The sequence below is a fragment of the Triplophysa dalaica genome, chromosome 23, assembly GCF_015846415.1.
Source record: "Triplophysa dalaica isolate WHDGS20190420 chromosome 23, ASM1584641v1, whole genome shotgun sequence".
NCBI lineage: Eukaryota > Metazoa > Chordata > Actinopteri > Cypriniformes > Nemacheilidae > Triplophysa > Triplophysa dalaica.
In genome coordinates, this window is record NC_079564.1 from 13,937,254 (window position 1) to 13,960,351 (window position 23,098).

Sequence of the window (23,098 nt, forward strand, 5' to 3'; positions counted from 1 at the left end):
CCGCATTTGCCACAAGCCTTAGAGGGCACACCTGTTCCTAAATCCCCAAGTTTGCTCTTAAAAGAGGACTAAAATAATTATCAAGAGTTTGGAGCTCAATGACAAGAAAAACAAACCAGCACAACAGGTTTTAGCTTCGTCGTGTCCCATAACGTCATGGCAGCTTTGTTATGGAAATCATTAAACAGTTTTTGCATAGGAACGGCTTTATAGATGTTACATTGAGGCAAGTGTAATTACTCTTGATGGACGTATGGGCCGTTTGAAGTAATGAACAAAAGTTCAAAGAGATCACACAGAAAAAATCTGTAAAAACGTCTTTGTGAGCGTGAATGTGTTTGTGCAGGAGCTCTTTAATCATTCGCTTTACTCTCTTTAATTTTACTATTAAATTGCATTTCCTTAAAGACAGCTCTTGATAATGAGTTGGGGGAAGGGGATGCTTGTCCATCGCCACTGTTTAACAAACTGCTTTGCTTGTTCTTGAGTTTGCAGTAATTACATCCTCTGCAGGAGCTCTGTGCATCCACACCTCAACATCAACTCCCCGCTCTACCAGCAAGACAACCCCCTGCTAGGCCCTATCATTCACAAATTAACCCCAATACATTAGGGGTTCCACAAGGCCCAACTCCTGCTGTACTTATATTATTGCAACAGATTTGCCACGGATTTGCTGCATATTTTGAACTTAAATCGCTGGCCAATTAAAATGACATCATCGTGTCTTGCACTGTGATAAAAACATTTTAAACAACTGACAAGTTTTTTTTTTCCATGCAGTTTTTATACTTGTGCAGTTTTACAGTCACATTGCAAAACAAATTAACAAAAATTGCTACCAAATGTTATATATCTGGTGATAACAATAGCCTATATAGATAATAAATCAAAGTGGTTGCCACTGTAAAAAAAAAATTGTGTTCATTTAAACCCTTAAAATGAGTTCATTCAACTTAAAAATAAATATATTAGTTAACTAATTAATTTAATGCAAATTCGTTACGTTAACTAATATTTTTAAGTTGAATTAATTCCTAAATTCAATGCAGCCATGTTATTGATTTATTTTAAGTTAAACCATCATTTCTTTTTTAGAGTGTATGAATGCCAATATGACATAATCTGGTTTGTTTTCAAACGAAAGCATCCCCAAACAAAACAATTCAGACATTCTAATGTTTTGCTTTTATTTCAAGCTATTTTGTTTTTGCTGTGATCGCCTCCTTTCGGCATAAATCCGTCTCTTTTAATTCAATTTATGTACAAACCCAAGAAATAATCGTTGCTGCAACTGTACACCTTGAGCAAACTTGATTGACACATCACTGCCGTCCTCCTCCGCCGCCGTGTGATTGGTCGAACGCGCGCGGGGGGCGTGCCATTCCGCTGTCTTTTAAACTCGGTGCGTCCTATTCCACAGCACTGATTTGTATGGGAAAGGCTCTTGTCAACACCGTGGATGTAGTAAACGCATTTACACCGGGAGTTTTCTTTTACCGGTGAAGTTTCTGATATTGGAAAGCGTAAATCTGCAGCGCAGAGACTCGAGACTTACCACCGGCGCGCGAATACGGAGAGTAAACAGGAGATTAAACGTATAACGTTACCCTCAGCCATTTTGCCTTCGCCGGCCCGAGGGCTATTTATTCTCTGACCGTACGGTATGCAAACCTGCCGCAAGTCCGTGCCAAACAAGTGAAGCGGAGATGGGTTGGCTCTTCAAGATCTGAATTCAACTGAACTGTTTCCAGAGCCGCGCTGCTTTCATCGACAGGACAAAACAGACAGGATAGAAAGGATGGAGTGCAACCTGTTGGGGATTTACCTGTTCCTCGCACTTGCCCTACTGCCCCGGTCGAGCGGCACCACGGCCAAAGAGATCACCTGTCAGGAGATAGCCGTGCCTCTGTGCAAGGGCATCGGCTACAACTATACCTACATGCCCAACCAATTCAACCACGACACGCAGGATGAAGCGGGCTTGGAGGTGCACCAGTTCTGGCCTCTCGTGGAGATCCAGTGCTCCCCGGATTTGAAGTTCTTCCTATGCAGCATGTACACCCCCATATGCCTCGAGGACTATAAGAAACCCCTGCCGCCGTGCCGGAGCGTATGCGAGCGAGCCAAGGCGGGCTGCGCTCCGCTCATGCGCCAGTACGGCTTTCCCTGGCCGGACCGGATGAGGTGCGAGTTGCTGCCCGTGCAGGGCACACCAGACACGCTGTGCATGGACTACAACCGAACCGACTCCACCACGGTGTCCCCCGTGCTGTCCAAGCCCACCAACTACCCCAGCAAACCGTTTAACCCGCATAAGAAGAAGAACGGACGAGTGGCTGTCGGACCTAAAGCGAGTAAACCCTGCGAAGCGGGCTGCCAGTGCCGCGCGCCGATGGTGGCTGTAAACAGCGACCGCCACCCGCTGTATAACCGCGTCAAGACGGGTCAGATCCCGAACTGCGCCATGCCTTGTCACAACCCGTATTTCACCCAGGACGAGCGGACCTTCACGGCCTTCTGGATCGGACTTTGGTCGGTGTTGTGTTTCATATCCACGTTCGCCACCGTCGCTACGTTTCTCATCGATATGGAGCGATTTAAATATCCCGAACGGCCGATTATTTTCCTCTCGGCGTGTTACATGTTTGTGTCCATCGGCTATATCGTGCGCTTAATCGCCGGACACGAGAAAGTGGCGTGTAATCGGGAGTACGACGTGGAGCACATTCACTACGAGACCACCGGACCAGCGCTTTGCACCGTCGTGTTTTTATTAATTTATTTTTTCGGGATGGCCAGTTCGATATGGTGGGTGATTCTCTCTCTAACCTGGTTCCTGGCGGCGGGCATGAAATGGGGCAACGAGGCCATCGCCGGGTATTCTCAGTACTTCACCTGGCTGCCTGGCTTATCCCATCCATGAAATCCATCGCCGTGCTGGCATTAAGTTCGGTGGATGGCGACCCGGTGGCCGGGATCTGCTACGTGGGCAACCAGAACTTGGACAACCTGCGGGGCTTCGTGTTGGCGCCGTTGGTGATCTATTTGTTCATTGGCACCATGTTCCTTCTGGCTGGATTTGTGTCGCTGTTTAGGATCAGAAGCGTCATTAAAGAAGGCGGCACTAAGACTGATAAACTGGAAAAGTTGATGATCCGAATCGGGATCTTCACGGTGCTCTACACGGTTCCCGCCACCATCATCGTGGCGTGTTACTTTTACGAGCAGCATAATAGACAAAGTTGGGAGATCACCCATAACTGTTCTTGTTTATTAGAGGAGGAGATCAAGAGACCGGACTATGCTGTTTTCATGCTGAAATACTTTATGTGCCTTCTGGTGGGCATCACGTCCGGTGTGTGGACATGGTCCGGGAAGACCCTCGAGTCGTGGAGGAGTTTCTGCACGCGCTGCTGCTGGGGCAGTAAAGGCTCGGGCGGCTCCATGTATAGTGACGTGAGCACGGGATTAACGTGGAGGTCCGGTACCGCCAGCTCAGTCTCCTGCCCCAAGCAGATGCCTTTGTCCCAGGTCTGAATCAAGAAAGTCCCGCTAATTGTCTCGGGTCTCTTGGTCGTTAATCCATTTGCATACAAATGAACTTGTTGATGGTTTCTATTAGCTGAAGGACTGGTTGAAACAATGCAGCAATGCAGAAACAATTACTTTTTGCTAATTCCATTCTATTGATATGGACATGACATGCAATCAGTCATTCTTAAGGAGAATTCGGGCATTACATTGTTCCTGGTGGAGTAACGTCACCACAAATGTCCCCAATTTGCAGCATTTAATGTTTTTTTTCCTTTACAACCTTGTTGTCAGACAAGTTTTAAATTGTCTAAACAATCAAAGAGGGTTAAAATAAGCCTTAATGTCTTAGTGCCCATTTATTACAAATTATTATTATTATTATATACGGGTTGTTGTTTTTTAATTGCGAGATGTATTTATACAATAGTTGTGTACAAACTTGTAAATTGTGTATAAAAGAAGATTTATGAAATAATTGTAAATTTGTACATAGTGTAGATGCCACATGAGAAGCAAATATGACGTTTATTTTGACAATAAAAACTTTTTGAGGAATCTTGATTTTCTCCAAATGCTTTAATGCTGAGGACCATGCGGAGAGGGTTCTGGTAATGAGTGCAAGGCATCGGCTCTTTGTGGTCATTCCCATTGAAGATGCTTTTGCAAAAGATGCTTTTGTGGGTTCTGTCGAGAGAAACTCTTTTCGCTATCTGAGGCCTAATTAGAGACAAGGGCCTTGTGTTGGAGAATCTCCATAATTGTTGAACTCTTCACGTGCTTGCTACTTAATTTACTAAAAGAGGGCCGGTGAATGGGTTTTAAATGCAGGGAACGGGCCCTTTTCATCTGGGGAAACTTTGATCTTTCTTTTAAAGTCTAGAATAAAGGTGCCATGTAGATAGAACCTTTAGACTGATGCGGCAAGTTTTTTAATGTCTAGTTCGAAGCCGTTGTGCTTTGATCGACATTATTGAATTGGTTTTGAAGCAGGGGCCCCAGCCACGTTTTGTTAGAGGGAACCTGTGACAGTTTGATTTTTTTAACACTATCAAAACCTCCTTCTTGAATTTCAGCTGTGGTATTAATAGTATAGTTACACTCACTGAGCTTTTGAATGGAAACCTACAGGTGGTCTCTTACGTAATCCACGGAGCCTTTTTCGTGAAACTCTAAAAGAGTTCTTTACACAAAGAATGACATAGATGATGTTACAATGAAATAGGTAACAAACTGGTTTCAGTTCTTTTTAAGGAAATACTTTTTTTGAAGCATAGCTATGTGGTTTCAGCAAATTTATCAAATGGTACAAGATTTGGCTAGTAACACAACTGAACTGGAGATCATAATCTGCCTACCAAAGTAGCACGAAATCTCACTAAACTATTGTACAATTCTCACAGATTACTATATAATTGCTGTTAGAACTTTTCTTTTTTATTTACTTTCATTGATGTATTTAAGGCTATTATTTCAGGTTGTTTAAGGGTTTTAATACATTTCCCATTCCTGTGAACATGTCAAAGACAACTTCTTACATTATTTTCCGGTTTTCACATAAACTCAAAACATGAACAAAACAAAGAAAAAATACATTAAATTCTTTAAATAACCATTTTTTTATTCAGAGAGATACATACATTTATCCATCAGGTGTTCATAATGATATTACTTTGATATTAAAACAAATGCATTTTCAAACATTTCAGATGACACCATACTTTTAGGCCTATGTGAAAATCTCTCGTTCTATTGTGGTGTATCCCCATCTAGTGGTCAATCTGAATAAAACATTTACGCTGTTTGCCAAAATGCGATCTGATTTACACTTCTACATTCAAATGACTGTAGCCCCAGATAAAGTTTGTTTATAATTTTAATTCTGTTGTAGACCAACCGCTTCTATATCGATCCGTACGTATTCTAAATAGCCTATCCCAGAACAATACAGAGAACATGTATAAACATCAATAATGCAAAAAGTGTGGAGGATGACTGTTTTTTTTTTACATTGGGGTGGATATACAAGGGGGTATTTTAGTTAAAAAAAATTAAAACATCCATTTTGCAAACTTAAAACACACACCCTACTAACATAGTCATTACCGTAACTAATAGTAACGCATTTCTTCATGGACGTACCTTCAGAATGTTAAAGGCTTATAATGTAATTACGACCATTTCTGTAGAATTGTAGTAGCTATAAGCCTAATCATCACAAAGCAGTAAAATTGTGAATTCTAAGAAATAACAGAGAATAAATGAATACTGTCCACGCCTGTATTCTTTGAAAATCTAAATCCAGTAATCGGAAACTATTAGTCTAAATGGTCGTTGAGAAAAGTAACTATTGTCACGTGACAAACATCTCCGTTTCCTGGCACCAGTTTACATCTGAATGACAATAATGAGGTGCTAAAAGTGAGGAATCAGCCATTGGACTGAAATACATAGTAAAGAAGAATAAAATTAAATAAATTAACACATTTTCCGGGGTTTTCCCCTGTTCTCAGACCCCTGTTCTCTCTGCATGAATCCAGATTCTGCCACCAGATGGCGTAAAGTCTCACTGAAGCGCATGAAGGTTACAGTCTGAAGCTCAACAAGTGCTCAGTGATAATAGCTCAAATACTTATGGGACAGTAAAGGTATTGTCTAACAAAGTATTTAACTTTAAATATTGTCTAACTTTAAATATGTAAAAATTTAAAACTCAAAAACCATAGCAATCTGTCATGCATTTAGTCAATTTCATGGAGGCAATTCAAACAAAGTTTTAGTTTTATAGAAGGTGCATTAATATACAATTAAATCCATTCAAATTAATAATACAAATAACATTTGGTAGTTGAACATGTACGGGGATCAGATACATTAAGGCGGTTTATTTGTGTATTTTTTCTGGATTTATACACTGTGGAATCTTCTGAAATCTCATATAACATATATTCACTCTAATAGAATAGAATACTGAAAACACAAAATCATAAAGTGGCAAAAATGCAAATGTTGATGTGACAAGACTAGTGTGCAAACATCTGCAGTATTCTGCATCTTGAGAAATTGAATGGGGTGCATTTTAGACCACTAGATGGCAGTGTGACTCAAACAAATGACATTTATCAGTGTGGCCACACTGTCTGACCACAGCACACATTTCTGGGTCGAGATTGAATTTATATGTTGGCACAAAAATTATTTAATGTTTAATTCACAAATTCACATTTATCCGAAAAGGTCCACGGTCACTTCTTTATTAAGGAGGCCTAGAAAGGGAACAATTAATCAATAACTTCTTTCTAAATATGTTCTGGCAAAATTATCTCTGTTGCCTGCCTGTCCAAAAGAACCCACTGATAATAATAAATCATAGCATGCTTTGTAGTAATAGCAGCTGAATTGTACCATTCAATTGCATATGAAGAGTTCGGTTCCAAAATAATTGTTTTAAAAAAGATAAAACATCATGTTTTTTATTATTTTATTATGTTTTTATTGTGTTTTATTATGTTAGTTAGCTGTATTTTGTTATTATGGCTTAGATCAATACAAACCAACTGGAGTTTAAATAATATTCATTGGAATGCACAATTAAAAACATGATTTCTAAAAATGAGCTCGGTTATCTCATTTTGAAACCAAACTCTTCATATTGTTTCTATACTCTCAGTGGACGCTACGTTTGGTCAGGCGAATCAAAACAAATAACATACATCTTAAGACAAATATATATTCAAAAGCAAAGATAAAAGGCTTTTCACATCAAATCATCATCCGTGACGCATATGGTTCTTACATTAAAAGACAATCCCAGAAGTCTCCCCTGCGACTCTAATTTGACACATGACTGACATTGTGAAGACAGGACGGCTGCAGTCCAGGTGACTGCCCAAAGCTAACATGTCCAAACGTTTGCACACTGAGGCTAGCTTTTGAGAGTCTGTAAGGCGAGTGCGGCCTTGCTCTCGTGTTACACCAGATTATGGAGCTCTATTTTAAGTGTTTGCTGTAAACCTCCAAACCAAATCCCAGTGGGTCCTCGAAATAGTGTTAGATCCACCTCCATAAACACAAAGCAGTAATTGCTTCATCGTCTGAAACTTGACAAATCCTGTGCTTTCAAAGTCTAGAGGATTCCGGAAGCACTTTAAGGCAGGATTTACCACCATACCCGCAGGGAACGGGTCTGTTTGACCATTCTTGTTTGGTGCCTGCCCCAGTCGAATAAGAATGTGTGTCAGTCTCAGCTATTCAACCTCAGGGTTGCAACAGGCCTGTTTTTAGAATGGCCCTCCACCTTGTTGAAGGGAAGGCAGGTCAAGGACTGTCTGCACGGTGAAAGAAAGAGAACGTTGTAACACAAACGTGAGTGACAGGTGGATGTTGAAGGTCATATGTGATCTGAGCGTTGGCATGTAGATTGACGTCAAAGTCTTCCTCATATTTCACCTTGTGATATTTATTCATGCTGATAATTCTCAGTCACACCCACTCGGACCGTTTCTCCTCCCCGTCTCCACCACAAGTTGGCATATCGTCACCCGTGGTCATTTCTACAAGTGTATACTGTCCCATTCTCTTGGCACACAACGATGTTCCTCCAGAGACATCCATCGCCCCTTGACCGGCTGCTTTGTCCCGTCGCGGAGGTGGCGGAGGCTTGAGGCGGCCACGTTTGCTAACCCGGATGGATCTGGGAGTCCCCAAAGGCTCATTGGGACACAACGCCACCTCACTTCCCCCTCGCACCATCCCTTCTTCCTGGTTGGGTTGGTAGCTAGCGCTATCATCGTTGTTGGAACCCGGCGTTCCTCCAAGAGTGGATGATGGTGGAGGGTCGTCGTCTAATAGGATGGAAGCCGCTTCATCGCCACTTGAGACTCTGATCCCTCTTTTCCGGAACCCTTCAGAGACCACCGTGTCTTTAGGCGGTGAGATGCTGGTGTCCAGAGCTTGACTCCCGTTGCCCGACAGGTAATACTGTTCCTCTGCATACATCTCCTTCACCAGCATTTTTCGTTTGCTTTTTTGCCTCACGGAACGCTTGGCGGCACAGATCAGGTCGCACACGTTGAGCAGCAGAGAAAGAGCGGCCTCCCCTAACATGAAGTTCAGCATGATGGTTTTCTCAGTTGGTCTGGAGATGTAACAGTCCACCATGGTTGTGCAGGGCGACTGCTGGCACATGAAGCGTTTGGGGACGCGGAAGCCAAACAGGTAGTAGTGGGCAGCTCCAAATCCAGCTTCGAGAATCATCCGAAGAAACAAATGCAAGATGTAAGCTCCTGTGAAATGCTGCAAGCGCCCCTTTCCGGGCGGCACATCAGTCTTACAAAGAGATGCTTTCTTGAATGATTCTTGGTGGATCTTGTAGACGGAATCTGCTTTGATGGACTCAGAAGCAACAGTAGGACCAGAATTCACTTTGTGAATGACGTAGATGACGAACATCAAGTAAGGAAGGCAGATGGTGGTGAGCTGAACCAGCCAGAAGCGGAAAAGGGAAAGAGGGGCAAACATGTCGTAGCAGACATTGGCACAACCGGGCTGAATAGTGTTGCACACAAACCGCTCCTGCTCATCTTGATAGAGGGGATATCCAGCAAACAACAGGATCAGGATCCTTGAGAGTATCATCAGGATGAGCCATGCTTTCCCTAATAGGCGGGGTGAAAGAATATGCTAAGATTAGTGAATAAACCATTAAAAACTTTCAAACGAAATAAAATTTATTGGAGTTAAGGTTTAAGTTTGAAGATAAGGTTTGAGTGATTCGCATATTCTTTACAGTATGTCATGTTTTTTTTTTATTTCAAGTTGTGTACATTCTGGACTTTTTTGAGAAAACAATAAGGGTTTATCTACAAAGTGCAAAAACTTTGAAGCTCAATATCTTAAAACGGCCCAGAATGCAGATCGAACCTTGCCTTGTTACGTAATGCAGTGAAATGCAGTAAAATGTTTGTTTTGGTATTTTACGGTGTTTTCAAGGAGACTTTTCGTATGGTTTATAAAATATTGATATTTCGACTAGCAAATCACCTTGAAATAGTGGTAGCCAATGTAACCAATGTGGTTATTTAGATATAAGTATTATATACATCTCCAGCCAAACAAAAAAATGTATTAGTGTCATTGCCTTATATACAAATCTCTAACCAAATAGTAATCATCTAGAAACCATAGAAAAACATATAGATCCTTGTGAGTCAGTTTAGCTTTTACATTTATTTGTATTTCAACCCTTCTTTTTAAGTGAACCATATACAAAAATATTCATACACTCAACAACATGATGTTGAGTAAAATATGGACAAAACTGGGTTATAACCTATAGGCAAATTAAATGTGTTTTTACCTAATCATAGATTAAAACCCTGATTTTGGTTAATTGCAATGCGCTTTCTCCAAAGTCAAAACAACACACAGCTTTTTGGATTTAAAGGTGTTAAATTTACTACAATATATAAAGCACACTTGGTTTAAAATATTTTATACATTTATTTCACACATGGATAAATACATAAACTCCACGTGTAAAACAAATTTATTAAGACATTTAAATTATATCAAGTGTGATTCAGTAGAATTTTTAATGCAATGGAAAATGACTTTTTCGGCCAAACTGAGACATATAGGATGAAAGAGTGCAGAGTAAATGACTTCATTTGATCACATTATTAAATTTAAATTTGTAAACCACAAACGTACCATTTTTTTGCTTTTTTTTTAACTGGCACCATAATAAACCGTTGGTTGATTTAGTGGAATTGATGTATGAAATCAGTACTCAGTTGTCACAGGTTTCTTAGAGTCGTGGCAGGTGTATTGGCATGTGACAACCAAACATTTATTTTAAAATATTTAGATATCAAATCTTTTGTTGTAAAATGTTTCAAACGATTTTTTTAACAAATTACAATCATATATTTCAAATTGCCATTAGTATTGGCCATTATAAATGTAATATGAACATCACAAATTGTGCACGTACCTATGAGGGTGATGTTGTGGTTCAGTGTCAAGAAGATCATTTGTGAGGCAGTCTGTTTTGCCATGCCAGCAGAACGAGGCCTTCAAAACCCGAGACAACCGTACTGGATATCACACCGGTCTACACGCAGCCCACTTGATTCCACATAAGAGACAGAGTTTACAATCTGTATTAAGCTTGGTCCCAGTAGGCATTAAACTGTAACCCCTTTACAAGCACTCAGAATCCCAGTCAGGATAGATGGTCTTTTTAGACAGGTCTGAGATAATCCAAAATTTGCAAACACACTTGTAGATCCCAAGCCTGCCTCATGTCTTACCTCCGCCACTCTCCTGACAACAACTGCTCTCAGACAACAGAAGACGAAAGATGTGAGGCTTCATTGTGGGCTATTCTTACCCACCAAAGGCATGCCGGCACACAAACATTGCTGTGATATTTGGGTTCTGTTTGTCATTCCAGAAAATGGAACTAGCCTATGGACCCAGCATCAAATAACTTGTATTCCATCAAACGCAAGAATTGAGTGTCAGGTCATTGAGGTAATGCAGCCTGCATGAGGTCAGAATAGTTTGTTTGACTTTTTTTGACATTTCTTGACGTTTTAAATGTTTATGATCTCTCAGAAATGTAATTCATGAAGTTTTGATTCATGGACATCATAAGGTCCCTTTAGGTTAGGTTGGATTGTGTTAATGATAAACTGGGTTATTCTAATGCTGTTAGAGTATTAAAAAGAATCCCCTCTTTAGCTCTGTCCTTGAGAAGTTTGACATGACTGAATGCCATGGGATCAGAGCAGATCCTGGTGGAATCTCTAGAAGCTTTTAACCCTGTTTAAATGACCTCTGAACGAGGGACATCTGGACAGAAGGTTTGAAGGACTCGCCTTTTAATGAATGGGGACTTATGGCAAATTATATAGGTTGGACGCTTAAAACGAGTTCTATTTTGCATTGACAAAAAATGAACGCTACCAAATTCATTGTAAATTATATCATCAGCCTATTACGGTTAATGTTTACATGTACAGTACATTTCTGATTGTTACAGTGAGTATATTGTTGTTATGTCATCTTTAACAGCAGTTCCTTCAGCAATCATGAAGTTCAGGCATGATTTATGAATATTGAGAATGGTAAACTGTGGTATTTAAAACAAGACAATTTGATTTTTGTACAAAAGAGCCAGCATGGTAAAGGTCACATGTTATGTTTGTTATAACATTGGTGTCACTTTAAACATAAAATCAAGTCATTATTTAGACATGAAAATTAAAGTAACATATCGCGTCAAAATGATGATATTTATAAGACTTCCTTTCTTTAGCTCTTTAGCTCAACTTTTCTGTCGGCAGTATCCCTTTGATCTGAAATATTTACTCAAGGTACATCCTGAGAAAGTAAACATTTTAACACTGTAAAAAAAATATTCATTGTTTTTTGTTAACGGGTTGCTATAAAATGTTTAGTTAATTTAAATTAAAAAATATTATTTATTTCTCGATGAGTGGACTTAACTCGTTGAGTTGATTACTATTTTTTAGTTGATTTAACTCAAAATTTTAAGGTCACCCCGTAACTTATTTATTTTCGACGTTGAACAATGTTTTGTGGTTTTTATTTAACAAACCCCAGTTTGGGGAACCCTGCTTTAACTGAACATGCACACACACAAAAAAAATTCAAACTGATAAAAATGTGCATGCAAAAATGTATAAGTCACTTCGGTTATGCGCTCGATGTATTTTTTAGGCACAGTAACTTTAAAACGTTTTTTTACCCGTTACATTACAGATATCATTTGGCTTTTATCCGAAGCGACTCACAAGTAGGAGAGCATATAGACATTTTGTCAACACGCTTAGCAATACCGTTTACAAGGGCATGCTACTAGGAGGATTACAGTTAGCAAAGGAGAGAATTAACAACATTTTTTTTTTTGTTGATGACAGACAGACAGACATACAGAGTTATTGGTTATTCAAATAAATACAGACAGGTATGTTTTGAGCTGTTAGAAATCTCACATATATTAGTGATATTTTTGTTGCTTTTATAAAGATGCCTAAGCATACTTTACTGGTGGGCATCTTGAGGCAAAACAATGGCACTGATGTATTGTAAGATATTTCTGGGTAAGTTATATTCAGTTAAGACAGGTCAAACATTCATTTTAGTCTGGGACTAGCTTTCATCCTTGTCTGTAAAACCGGGCCTAAAGTATCTTTCCTGCACTTATATTTATGTAACTCAATTAGAAGGGCAGCTAGACACTATTTAGCTGCTAGATGGAGACACATGTCCAGGCAACTATACTGGATATTTTGTCCAAGCACTGGCAAAGCTCACCAGGCACACATTTAGAAGTATAAAGCCTTAGAGTACGAAGACTGATGACCAAAAGATCCCGGCTATATGCTGCTCAGAATGACTTCAAATGTAGATTGGGTTCATTGCATTCATTTTAGAAACACTTAATTGAGTTATTTGTTTAATAAAATTATAGGAAATGCTATAGCTGAATTTTATAGATACTCAGGAAAGTGTTCCGCTCAGTTTAACATTAGCAAGGGAGTAAATTTGAGTCTACACAAACAGCATATTTTACATAATTTTTTTTTACATCTGCATGCAAAACGCTTTCCTATTTTTCTGTATGTCCACATTTTTACAAATGTGTGATCAGACACAAAAACACGCATCACATCAGTTTTATTGCAACTTTTAAAAGTTTATTCTTGTGGCGGTTTCTAAACATTGCTTCTTGAACCTGGAGCATCAGTTAAAATCATAGTTTGAGAAAAAGAAGACTGCATGCGACCATAGCCTCCAGCTCCTGGGGTTGGTCACCGCAGGGAAGCTGGGTTCACTTAGTTCAACGGAAAGTAGAATGAACTAATATAAGTAGAAGATAGGATTCAGCCTTTGTCACACTGAAAACAGATACCAAGGAAGGCTTTGATCTTTGGATCAGAAACAAATGACAACAACAACATTGTAATTTTTCATAATAACAGGCATACAACCAGTGACCGAACATAAAATTATAAAGTCACAACTACAGCAGTTTGCTTTCTCTTTTCACAGGAAACCACTTATAGTATAAATGTTTTGAAAGAGTTGAATTTGTAATTTCCTAGAAATGAGAAAGATTGCAAGAGAGAGAGAGAGAGAGAGAGAGAGAGAGAGAGAAAGAGGTATAAATAGAAACAAAAAACTCTATGCAGAGGTAGTGTTCAGTCCAGACGGCTAAAACACGCCACACGTCTGCCTACTGTCTTCCATCACTAAGACTTGAGTTTACAACACTTTCTTAAGACCCCACAACGGGCAGGACCCTCACATGCTCACTTAAAATAAATAGAATAATACTTTTTTCATATCAATCTTCTCATCTTGAATCGCTTTCCGAAAGATGCATTTCTTGAACCTTGATTTCAAACCGTTCTACGCTCTTGCAATATGCAAGGGGAGTGTAATAGAGATGCCAGATCTTCATTGAGAATAACTTTGGTACAAGTTCCGCTGTCCTTGAAATAATGCAACTGTTTTAGTTTCATGCATTGTCTGGTATTACCTAACCTGGATATCCGTTTGGTTTGGTCAGTGGATATATTTCACAGAACTTGTTATAACATGACCGGCTCGTTTTTTTTAACCCAAAATAAAAAAAGCAAGTCAGCTCTCTTATTTTCATTTTTAGGAACATTAAGATATGGTACAGTGAAGCCTTATTTTGATGACAATAAACATTTACACATCTTTCCCCATTACAACAACACAAAATTAAAACTATTAAAAAAAAGGAAAAATGTTTATAGATAATGTAAGTGTCGCTATTTAATCAAAATTGTAATTAATTATTATTATTAATTTATTAATAATTAAAATGTAATTTTTAATGTAAATTAATAATAAAGTACTGTACCAAAATGCTGTATTATGCTAATGCAAATAATTTTTTTAAAATAATAAAAACCTTCAAATGAGAATATCGAATGCTTAATTGTCATAAAACCCATTCAATTATTTATGGTCCCAAAAGCAGTCTATTTATTGTGTAGAAAATGTTTTTCTTTTAGATTTTGGGAGAAATGTATGACATTGCCATGCTCAGACTGATATATTAATAAAACTTGGCCTACTTGTTTATATAAAGAATAAGTTACACGCACACAAAATTGAAAACAAAGAGACATTCTTGCTTGATTTGTTAGGAGTATCGTCAAATTAATTGTTTCTAAAATGTTTAGAGAAAGAAAAGAGAAAACCTATTGCAGAGTTACATTCCCATCAGCATACTGTAACCTTGCAAAATCACTCATGTCACTTTTGTGAAGAGGAAAAAAACATAAACTTCACTGATGACAGACTCCAAAAAGATTTGAAGAAGTTTAAAATCACATAAAATTCCTCCAAATCAACATATATCTTCGAAACTGAATCCATCACTGTTCAGAATTTAAGAATTAACACTGGTCACATATAAATATCTCAAGATCAAATTTCTTTAAGCATGTTGAAGTATGTACAATATACAAAAAAAAATTGGGTAGTTTTAATCCTCAATGTATTTCTGAGTGAAGTTCCACGCACAGGAGAATTTCAGTCTGAAATAGCAGGTGAACCGCATAATACAACAGATATTTTGGAAATCATACATACATCAGGCGACATAATTCAATACTTGCTGATGTTCTGAAATGGGAAGAACTGATTTGAAATTAAACTAAAAACAAGTTATAATAATAAAATGGAGTTTTTAGAATAATCTTCACAGGGTACATCGAAGGCCCTGTTCCCGCGAAATGCAGGCACTGTGGGTGAAGCGCATGGCAGTGGATACAGCAGGACTCCCTCACAAATCACAAAATTCAATGGTTCGTCACATCATAATTGAAAAATAAAACGCTGCAGTCCGTCTCACCATTTTATCGCAGTGACACCATCATTAATGACACTTTTATGTTATCACCAATTGTAATACACTTAAAAATCCTATCTCTATATCTAGTCCCATAGACCTTTCATTTGCTAGCTATAATCAGTCAAGCAGATATTATATTATATGGAACACAGTGCGTGTATTGCTTTGAGAATTTGGGAGAAATTAAGTTGAGAGTAAGACAGCATGTGCATATCTGTCATTTGATGAAGCAGACATATATATAACCGGGTAAACAGTGTGAGGGTTAAACACCTTTGTGGGCTCTGAGAATTGAATGCCATTGTGAAAAAGATTCTGGGTTTTAAAACGGCATAATAAAACCATAAATTTCAATCTGTCTATTACCTTTCCACATATTTCAGACATTTTAAACTTCTGTCTGATGGGTTTTCATGGTATTAAAGAATTATGAGAAATTTCATTAGACAATCGCTTCAAGAATTTCACATTGAGACCGCCAGAGCACCCCTAATATTTCCCTTCATCTACTCACCTTCCAGCTTCCGTTATTTTTTTTAAACAACATGAAACATCCTAAATGGCTTGATAATGCATTAAAACAATAGCAAGGTAAAAAGAATAAAATGTAAATATAATCAGCCTTGTAATACACAGTATATAGGAATGTATGACTGAGGTCCAAATTTGATATGTTCCTATTATATAATATTGTTTAAGTCTGATTATAAATGTGTAACATGTAATTTAGGATGTTTTCTCTTTAGATCTACTTTAGATAAAAATAAATTGTGGACAAAATTTCAAATAACATTAACTGCAACTGAAGTGGTAATCTTGCAAAGTTACTTTTGGCTATACTGTTTTTTGGCTGTTAGGACACAGCCACGAGCAACAAATGAAATTTGAACCATTCTAGTGGTGAAGAAATACGCTGTGAAAACGCATATGAAACAGAGCAGTTTGAATGCTGTTCCTGTCGTTGGGGGTCTTTTAACATGTTCACATCCTCTATTCCTTCTGATCCGCAGCAGAATCCTCATTCTCCGTGTCCTCTAAGCCACAGGTTTGAAATTGATCATTTTCGTTTTGTATATACAGCAGCCGTCCGACCAGCATGGAGAATCTTCAAAAGAAAAGCCTCTGGCTTAAGAGTCCTGCTGAGGTATTAAGCACATATGTGTCCTCTTAGAGAACGCTTCTTTCGACAGTCTCTTTCTCTCCGTCTCAGGTGAGAGTCCCAGAAGTCCACCATTATTAGGATATAATGGCCGGGGACCATCTAACCACTGTCAGGTTATCCGCACTCACCGAGCGCTTCTTAGCTCCTTTTCTCAAGTCTTTGTATTTGTCGTCACAAAGCCTGGAGATGGCCTGTAACATATGAAGAAGAATTATTATGTACGTTGTCAATGGCGTTCCTGTCAACAGTTTATCAAAAGTTGTTCCCTAGATTAGTCTTTGAAAGTACAAGCAAACTTAAAATTGTCTTTTCCCTTATCTTTTACAAGTCCAGTACAGTGCAAGATTATTAGCCAGAAATACAATTCATTAGATGCACTTCTTTCTCAAGGTATCCCTCAGGGCTCTGTTCTAGGTCCTCTTATTTTCATCTAGTAAGTGAACTCTTTGCCCGCCAGCCTTTAATTTAAAGTTGCCAGCATGCGCCAGCGTTTTTGAACATTTTCACTTAACTTTATGGGCTCACAGTACATTTTCTGTAATGAATATATGGACAAACAATATATCAACTGAAAGAATAGAGTCTCTTATGAAAAAAAGAAACCGTGTTCTTCAATCTTTATTTGTTCTTTTTGATCACCTCATAAATAATAGTAGGTTTGTTCAAAAGTGCCTCGTTTCGATTAAAAAGATTAGATAATAATTAATATTTTTTGTCAAACACTCTGCCCAGATTTACACCAAAAAAGATAAAATATAGACATTCCAGATTCAGAGATTCTGTACATATATCGAAGGTGTGTAACAGCGCCACATGCTGTACAAACACAGATTGCCAAAATTACTTGTCTTTGGCAGGGAACCATTGATTTTTAAATGTCAATGGCAGGGAAAGAGTTAATATAATAATCTCGTATCATCTATTGAGTAATATTGTATTATTGAGTACATACGGATCTAGTTAAATCCATTGGATACAGCTAAAGCTAGCACACAATAAACATGGGGCAAGCCTGTGCTGTCTGATGTAAGAATGATGAAAAAACCAAGTGGAACACAAGAGGCAAAATTGTCTGGCGAGTGGTGACTCCTCTTATAAGTGGGAGAAGGCTTCAATGTTGAGTCAAGAAGGAACATGTGGCTGTAATTTTGAGATGCTATCTGATTGCAAGTGGGGGGGTGTATGAACAGTGCTGGATGGCACACGGTGTCAGTCCTCATAAAAGAAAAAGATCAGAAACCAAATGACAGAGATCCCCAATCTGGGACTACTGACCCTAGACAGGTTAATGGGGCCGGGTATGCTTGACTTTCCACGTTCGACTTGACCAGAATTGCGTCCAATGTCTTGAGCATACTCAATCGCGGTTAAGTACATAAAGACAAGATTGACACATGGGCATTATGTCACCGAGTGGACTAGGTTGATTCAACACTTTGTTGCGTCTCAGAAAATGGGCTGCACACGGACGGGGAGCACGGCCAACCGCTGTCCATCCTGACGAAAATCAGCCGGACTATACTTTTGCCTTTACATTCATCATAGGCCTTGTATATAATTGAGTATTATTGGGCAGCATCAATGCTAAATGTTGGCAAAAAACACACAAGGGGATTCAGGCAGGGTAATTACTCAGCTGCTACTGAACCAACACAAGTAGCAAACACAAGCTTTCGAGTTTCATAGTCATGCTTCCTAAATTTTGAAGGAAGAGGGCTAGCAGAACTTTCATGAAAACCACAGGCCACTGGGATACAAACGAGATCGTGAATGACAATCTCAGATAAATATCCAGAGCTATATAACACAAGTAAATGATCAGAATAGGTATCGACCCCTCACCTCCAGTTTCTGGGCCTTGTCTCTGCTAAGAGGCTCCAGGGGGAAGCTGAGATTGTTAGCCTCGGAGAGCGAACGCAGGTCGAAGTAGTACTTGGCGTAGACGCTGGATGGAACATTAATATTGAACTGCAGCAGCTCCAGAAACTGACGCTCCAGCTCGTTCCTGGTGGAAACAAGCAAAGATAATTAGCTTTGCACATGTTCCTTTCCATATTTGTCAGTGGGTGGAAATATGAAAAGAAAATGTCAGTTTGCTATTCAAGCAAATTCTGATTTGGCATATCTTAAACAAGCTGAAGAAAGTAATACAACAGTGAATTGTTTCAATTTCAAGCTGTTACCCTGAAAAGAAAACCCATCCATCGTGACAAAGAGGCTTCTTCCTACACCTTTAAAATTCTCACCAATTAAACTAATTTAAGCTTTAAAGAATAATTATTTTAATTGTGTGGAGAAATCGAACTGCTAAATAAAGCCAGTCGCAAAACAAGACAACAAAAACACAAAGTTTTCTTTTGCGGTAGTCACAGAACTATTTGATTGTCACAGAGACAAGTCGTCTTTAAAATAACTGTGTGTTCAGCTGGAGTTGAAAGGGCAGATGTGACAACATGCTGAAAAAGTGTCAAGTATCACCCTTTAAATATCTTCAGCTATTTTCACAAGTCTGAGTATTTTGCTTTCGGGTTATGATATATGCTGCCTTATGTGTAGGATGTAGTGTTGCACATTGTCACAAAGCATTATAAATGTCAAACATTTCAATGTCCTAAACCATTTGTTACCATAGTAAATGTTAGGAGTAAAAAATGTAATATGTCCATAACAAGTCTCAGATAGCTTTCTGATTTTATACAATTGTTCAATGGACAACAAAAAGCAAACATTGAAATGCAAACATGTGTTGCTAGTTCTTTAGACATCCAAGCCTTGGTTTTTCAAAAAAAGAAAATGTAATAATCTTATTTATACTTTTATGCATTGTGAAAAATCTTTTTATGTATAATCATTATTTGCTGTACTATCTAGTTAAATAATATTAAAATTAAAATATTTACATAAATGACAAATCTTGTATTTCTTGATGCAAAGTATTGTAAATAAAGCACTGAATTGCCGTAAAGACAAAGAATCCACACAGACTTGAAACACACACACACACTCACATGTCTTCAACCGTGATGTCTTTGAGAATCTGGCAGTAGTCGACATTCCACACAGCCTGATCATCCCACACTTTAGATGCCAACAGGATGGCACCCAAAACAATCCTCTTCCAGTTAGCAGGAAGGATGTCAATCTCAGCGTATGTTAATAATCTCTCCAAATACACCTGAGACAGAGAAAGAGAGAAAAACATTTTTAAAAGACGATGAACGATAATATTCATGCACATTCATTGATCTCTTTCATTTTAGCCTGCAAAAGTGAAGCATGTATGTATAATGCATCATAAAGAGTTATTAAAGGGTAAATGCACTATATTTCTTTATAATGTGTGTTGTAATGAATTTTATGTAGTTGTAAAGAATAATAACCAATTTAAAATGTGTGGTGTAACAATTATTTATATGACATAACAATGCATTACACTGCTTTATAACTACTTCTATAATGCATCATACATACATTCTTCAAGGAAAGTGTTACCCAAAAGGGTCTTAAATATAAGATCTGTCAGTCAACTTCGATTCTGGTTTCGAATCATATGTTTTTTTTGTTTACCATCTAACACCATGGCACCACCACAGTACTTCTTGTATAAGCAAGTCTCATATCTTGGATGTGTCTGACATGTTTATTAAAATAAGCAAATGCACAGTGTAGTTTTTTGTTATATTAATGAGACACAAGCGCCTTTTGTCAAACCCTAAAGACAAAAATATCTAAACATTTGCTGCAATATTTCACAATTCTTAAGGGAAGAGGTAAATCCATCCATTCCATCATTCAAAATTCACCCGGCTCATTTGACTCTTAAATCCATCCGACAGACTCTTTCCACAAATCTTCAGATGCTTAAATTCGCAGACAGGGAAAACAATCCTGAAGAACGTAATTCCTGAGGTACTCATTAAGTCTCAATGTTTGTGTGTGCTGTGAGATTGCATAAACTGGAATTTGACTGTTTAACACCGCAGAACGTAAAATCTCAATTTGTTTGAGAATTTTTCTATATGAATGCGAGCAGTATTGCCTGTGGAAACTCAGTATTCAATCACTATATAATTATTTCATCATGTATTCACCGTCACATTATTCAAAACCTGTATATGACTTTCTTGCGTCATTTTTAAACTCTGTTGGAATATTACTGCTCGACCCAAACTATGTTAATAAATCTAATGTATGAATTGATGAAGACCACTTATAAAGAAACATCTCATATTCGGCGGCTGAATAGAGAGCCTGTGTTCTGTTGTCAGTACGTGACAGCCATGGGCGTCTTCAGCATTTGTGAACGCTGCTGGTGAAAGTACGTGGACAAAGACGTCCTTACGGAACGAATGCAACGAGTACGCATGATGTATACGGCGTCAGGGAATAAGTAAGACAAATAACATCAGTTTCACACCTCAGTGATGAAGAAATCCAATAGGAGGCCAGACATATTTTATTTGTTTTGGATATTTCACTGCTCAGGGGTCTCAGACTCGCCCGTGGACAGCTGTACATTAAATATGCTGGTGTGTTTGTGAAGAGTTCTGAGAAAATATGACGTCTAAAATCCATTACAGTACCATAGAACTGTTTTGCATGTGATGGAATCAGATCCCATGGTCGATGTGTACCATGAAATAATATGACTGATATTCCACTAACATCATTTCATAATAATAGGCAGTTATTCTTACCTTACTTCTTGACTAAATTTCAAATGATTCGTTCCTGAGATTAATCCGTCTAATCCCCTCCTATCCGCTAGCCTAGTCTAATGTGATTGGTCAGATGGTCTTTTCTGCTGGTCTACCGCGAATGAGGCTCACGAGCTACAATGTTTGGGGGAGAAGAGTGAAGTTTTTGCGGGCAGTCCTAGCAAAACGTGGGCGGGGACTATATGTAGTGACGTAAATCCGCCGAATCGAACTAGGGACGACTCGTTTGCGTGATTTAGAGTCGACTCCCTTGCATCCAAGCCAATAACTTTCTTATTCATTCACTTTCGGGTTTACAACTTGGAAGACTGCTTGGTTTCAAACACGGCAATATTACACACTGCATGAAATGTAATTTTCATCTCATGTTATGTACTCTTTAACAAAGCACCCAAAGAAACATTACAGTGTACAATAGTAGTTCTCTGGTAACGTCCAAAAGAAAACATAGCATCCATCAGTGTGGAGAGTGTAGAGAAACTAACTCAAAGAAGAACTAAATGTATACTAAATAATACGCAGTAAGATATCCGTATAAAGAAATAAAAAGTCTATCAAGAAATACAAAAATGGTCCCACTTTTACTTAAAGGACAAAATAATAGCAATTATTGTTCAAAGTTCCATAATAACAGAACTTCATCCTTTAAAATACACGCAGTACTTCGGTCAGTATTGATGATAGTGCTGCTCTGATTTTACATCAAAACCGAAAGAAATATGCACCCGGAATACTTTGGTGCATACACTTGCCATTAACACAAATCCTGTTTTTCAAAAGATAAGTCTAAACCAACAAAGCTTAATAAGGTTAAAGCACAAATTGACTGGTTAAAGTGGCTGATTTGGTGGAAAGTTTGCCTGCACAAAGCTCGCCAGTAGACACCCGAGGGAAATCATGAGGATCTCTTCACCCTCTGCAGTGACTCATAGTTTTCATCAATAATGAAAGAATCCTTGAAAGCCAGGCGGCTTAAACCGGAATCGCTCCACCTGTTGCCCCCTACGGGTCAAGGAACTCAATGTGTCTCAATCTACATTTAGCAACATGACACAGACACATAGAAACCTCGCAGAAGAACAGACCATGTGTGCGCCAACTCAAACCCAGAGATAGCAAGAGAGACCCACAAAAGAAATAAAACCATATCTTCTTTGCGAAAGTATAGTTTAGAGTCAGCATTAAGTTTAAAAAACTAACAAAATTAAGCATCATTTACGTACCCTCATGTCATTCCAAACCTGCATGACTTTCTTTCTGTATCAGAACACAAATATGATCTATTTGATATGTCTAACACGTGCTTCATGACAGGGAAGGAATTAGGTTGGGGAAATAAGTCGGCATGGCCCTCTAAAGAAGGATTTTATAACAGCAAAAGAACAGTTTCCACAAAGACAGCTGCTAGGCTTAGCGCCTGCTAATAAAGCGATAAATATGACAACCATTTTTAACCGAGGTGATGGTCAATCCACTTCACTTATGGTAAATGCTATTTTTACTTGTGCTACCTAGTACAACGCCTTCACCAGCCAATCGAAAATGACACAGCTGAGAGTGATCTAACTGGACCACCACTAAGTCACATGACCTGAAACTCACCAGAGTAACTATGGCACACTCGGCTGTGAGCTGGGCGGCACTGAAGAGCGTCCGGACAAATCGGTAGATCTGCTTCTGTTCCGGGTGGTGTTTGTCATAGTCTGAGGGCACCTCTGATTTCTGCAACAAGAGACAAGTGGTGACGGATGCAGAAGGGTG

General features: G+C 38.6%; 3 protein-coding genes across 6 annotated transcripts in view; 1 reads left to right on the top strand and 2 right to left on the bottom strand.

Annotated features, from left to right (window-relative positions):
- The first annotated feature begins 1,442 nt into the window (after positions 1-1,442).
- fzd8a (frizzled class receptor 8a) lies at positions 1,443-4,098 on the top strand. Its single transcript, XM_056739013.1, is given in 2 exon segments — positions 1,443-2,891; positions 2,894-4,098. Coding segments are annotated over 2 exon segments (1,737 nt in total). The 5' UTR covers positions 1,443-1,801; the 3' UTR covers positions 3,541-4,098.
- Positions 4,099-8,016: 3,918 nt separating this feature from the next.
- Positions 8,017-10,592, bottom strand: gjd4 (gap junction protein delta 4). Its single transcript, XM_056738990.1, has 2 exons — positions 10,529-10,592; positions 8,017-9,191 (listed from the first exon to the last, which is right to left on the bottom strand). The coding sequence occupies exons 1-2, from the start codon at positions 10,590-10,592 to the stop codon at positions 8,017-8,019; spliced, it is 1,239 nt and encodes a 412-aa protein (XP_056594968.1).
- Positions 10,593-14,711: 4,119 nt separating this feature from the next.
- Positions 14,712-23,098, bottom strand: part of ccny (cyclin Y) — a 47,374-nt gene continuing 38,987 nt past the window's right edge. For all 4 annotated transcript variants that reach the window (XM_056738035.1, XM_056738036.1, XM_056738037.1 and 1 more), the window contains 4 exons: positions 22,940-23,059; positions 19,628-19,794; positions 18,462-18,624; positions 14,712-16,810 (listed from right to left, as the gene is read on the bottom strand). In XM_056738035.1, coding sequence (XP_056594013.1) covers positions 16,694-16,810; positions 18,462-18,624; positions 19,628-19,794; positions 22,940-23,059 — 567 coding nt within the window. In that variant the 3' untranslated portion in view covers positions 14,712-16,693. The remainder of the gene's footprint in view (positions 16,811-18,461; positions 18,625-19,627; positions 19,795-22,939; positions 23,060-23,098) is intronic.

Excerpts from the sequence above, each read along its gene's own strand:
- gjd4 (XM_056738990.1), bottom strand. The coding sequence starts at position 10,592 with ATGGCAAAACAGACTGCCTCACAAATGATCTTCTTGACACTGAACCAC. Across the intron at positions 9,192-10,528 it reads CCACAACATCACCCTCATAG|GGAAAGCATGGCTCATCCTG; the intron begins GTACGTGCACAA and ends CCCGCCTATTAG.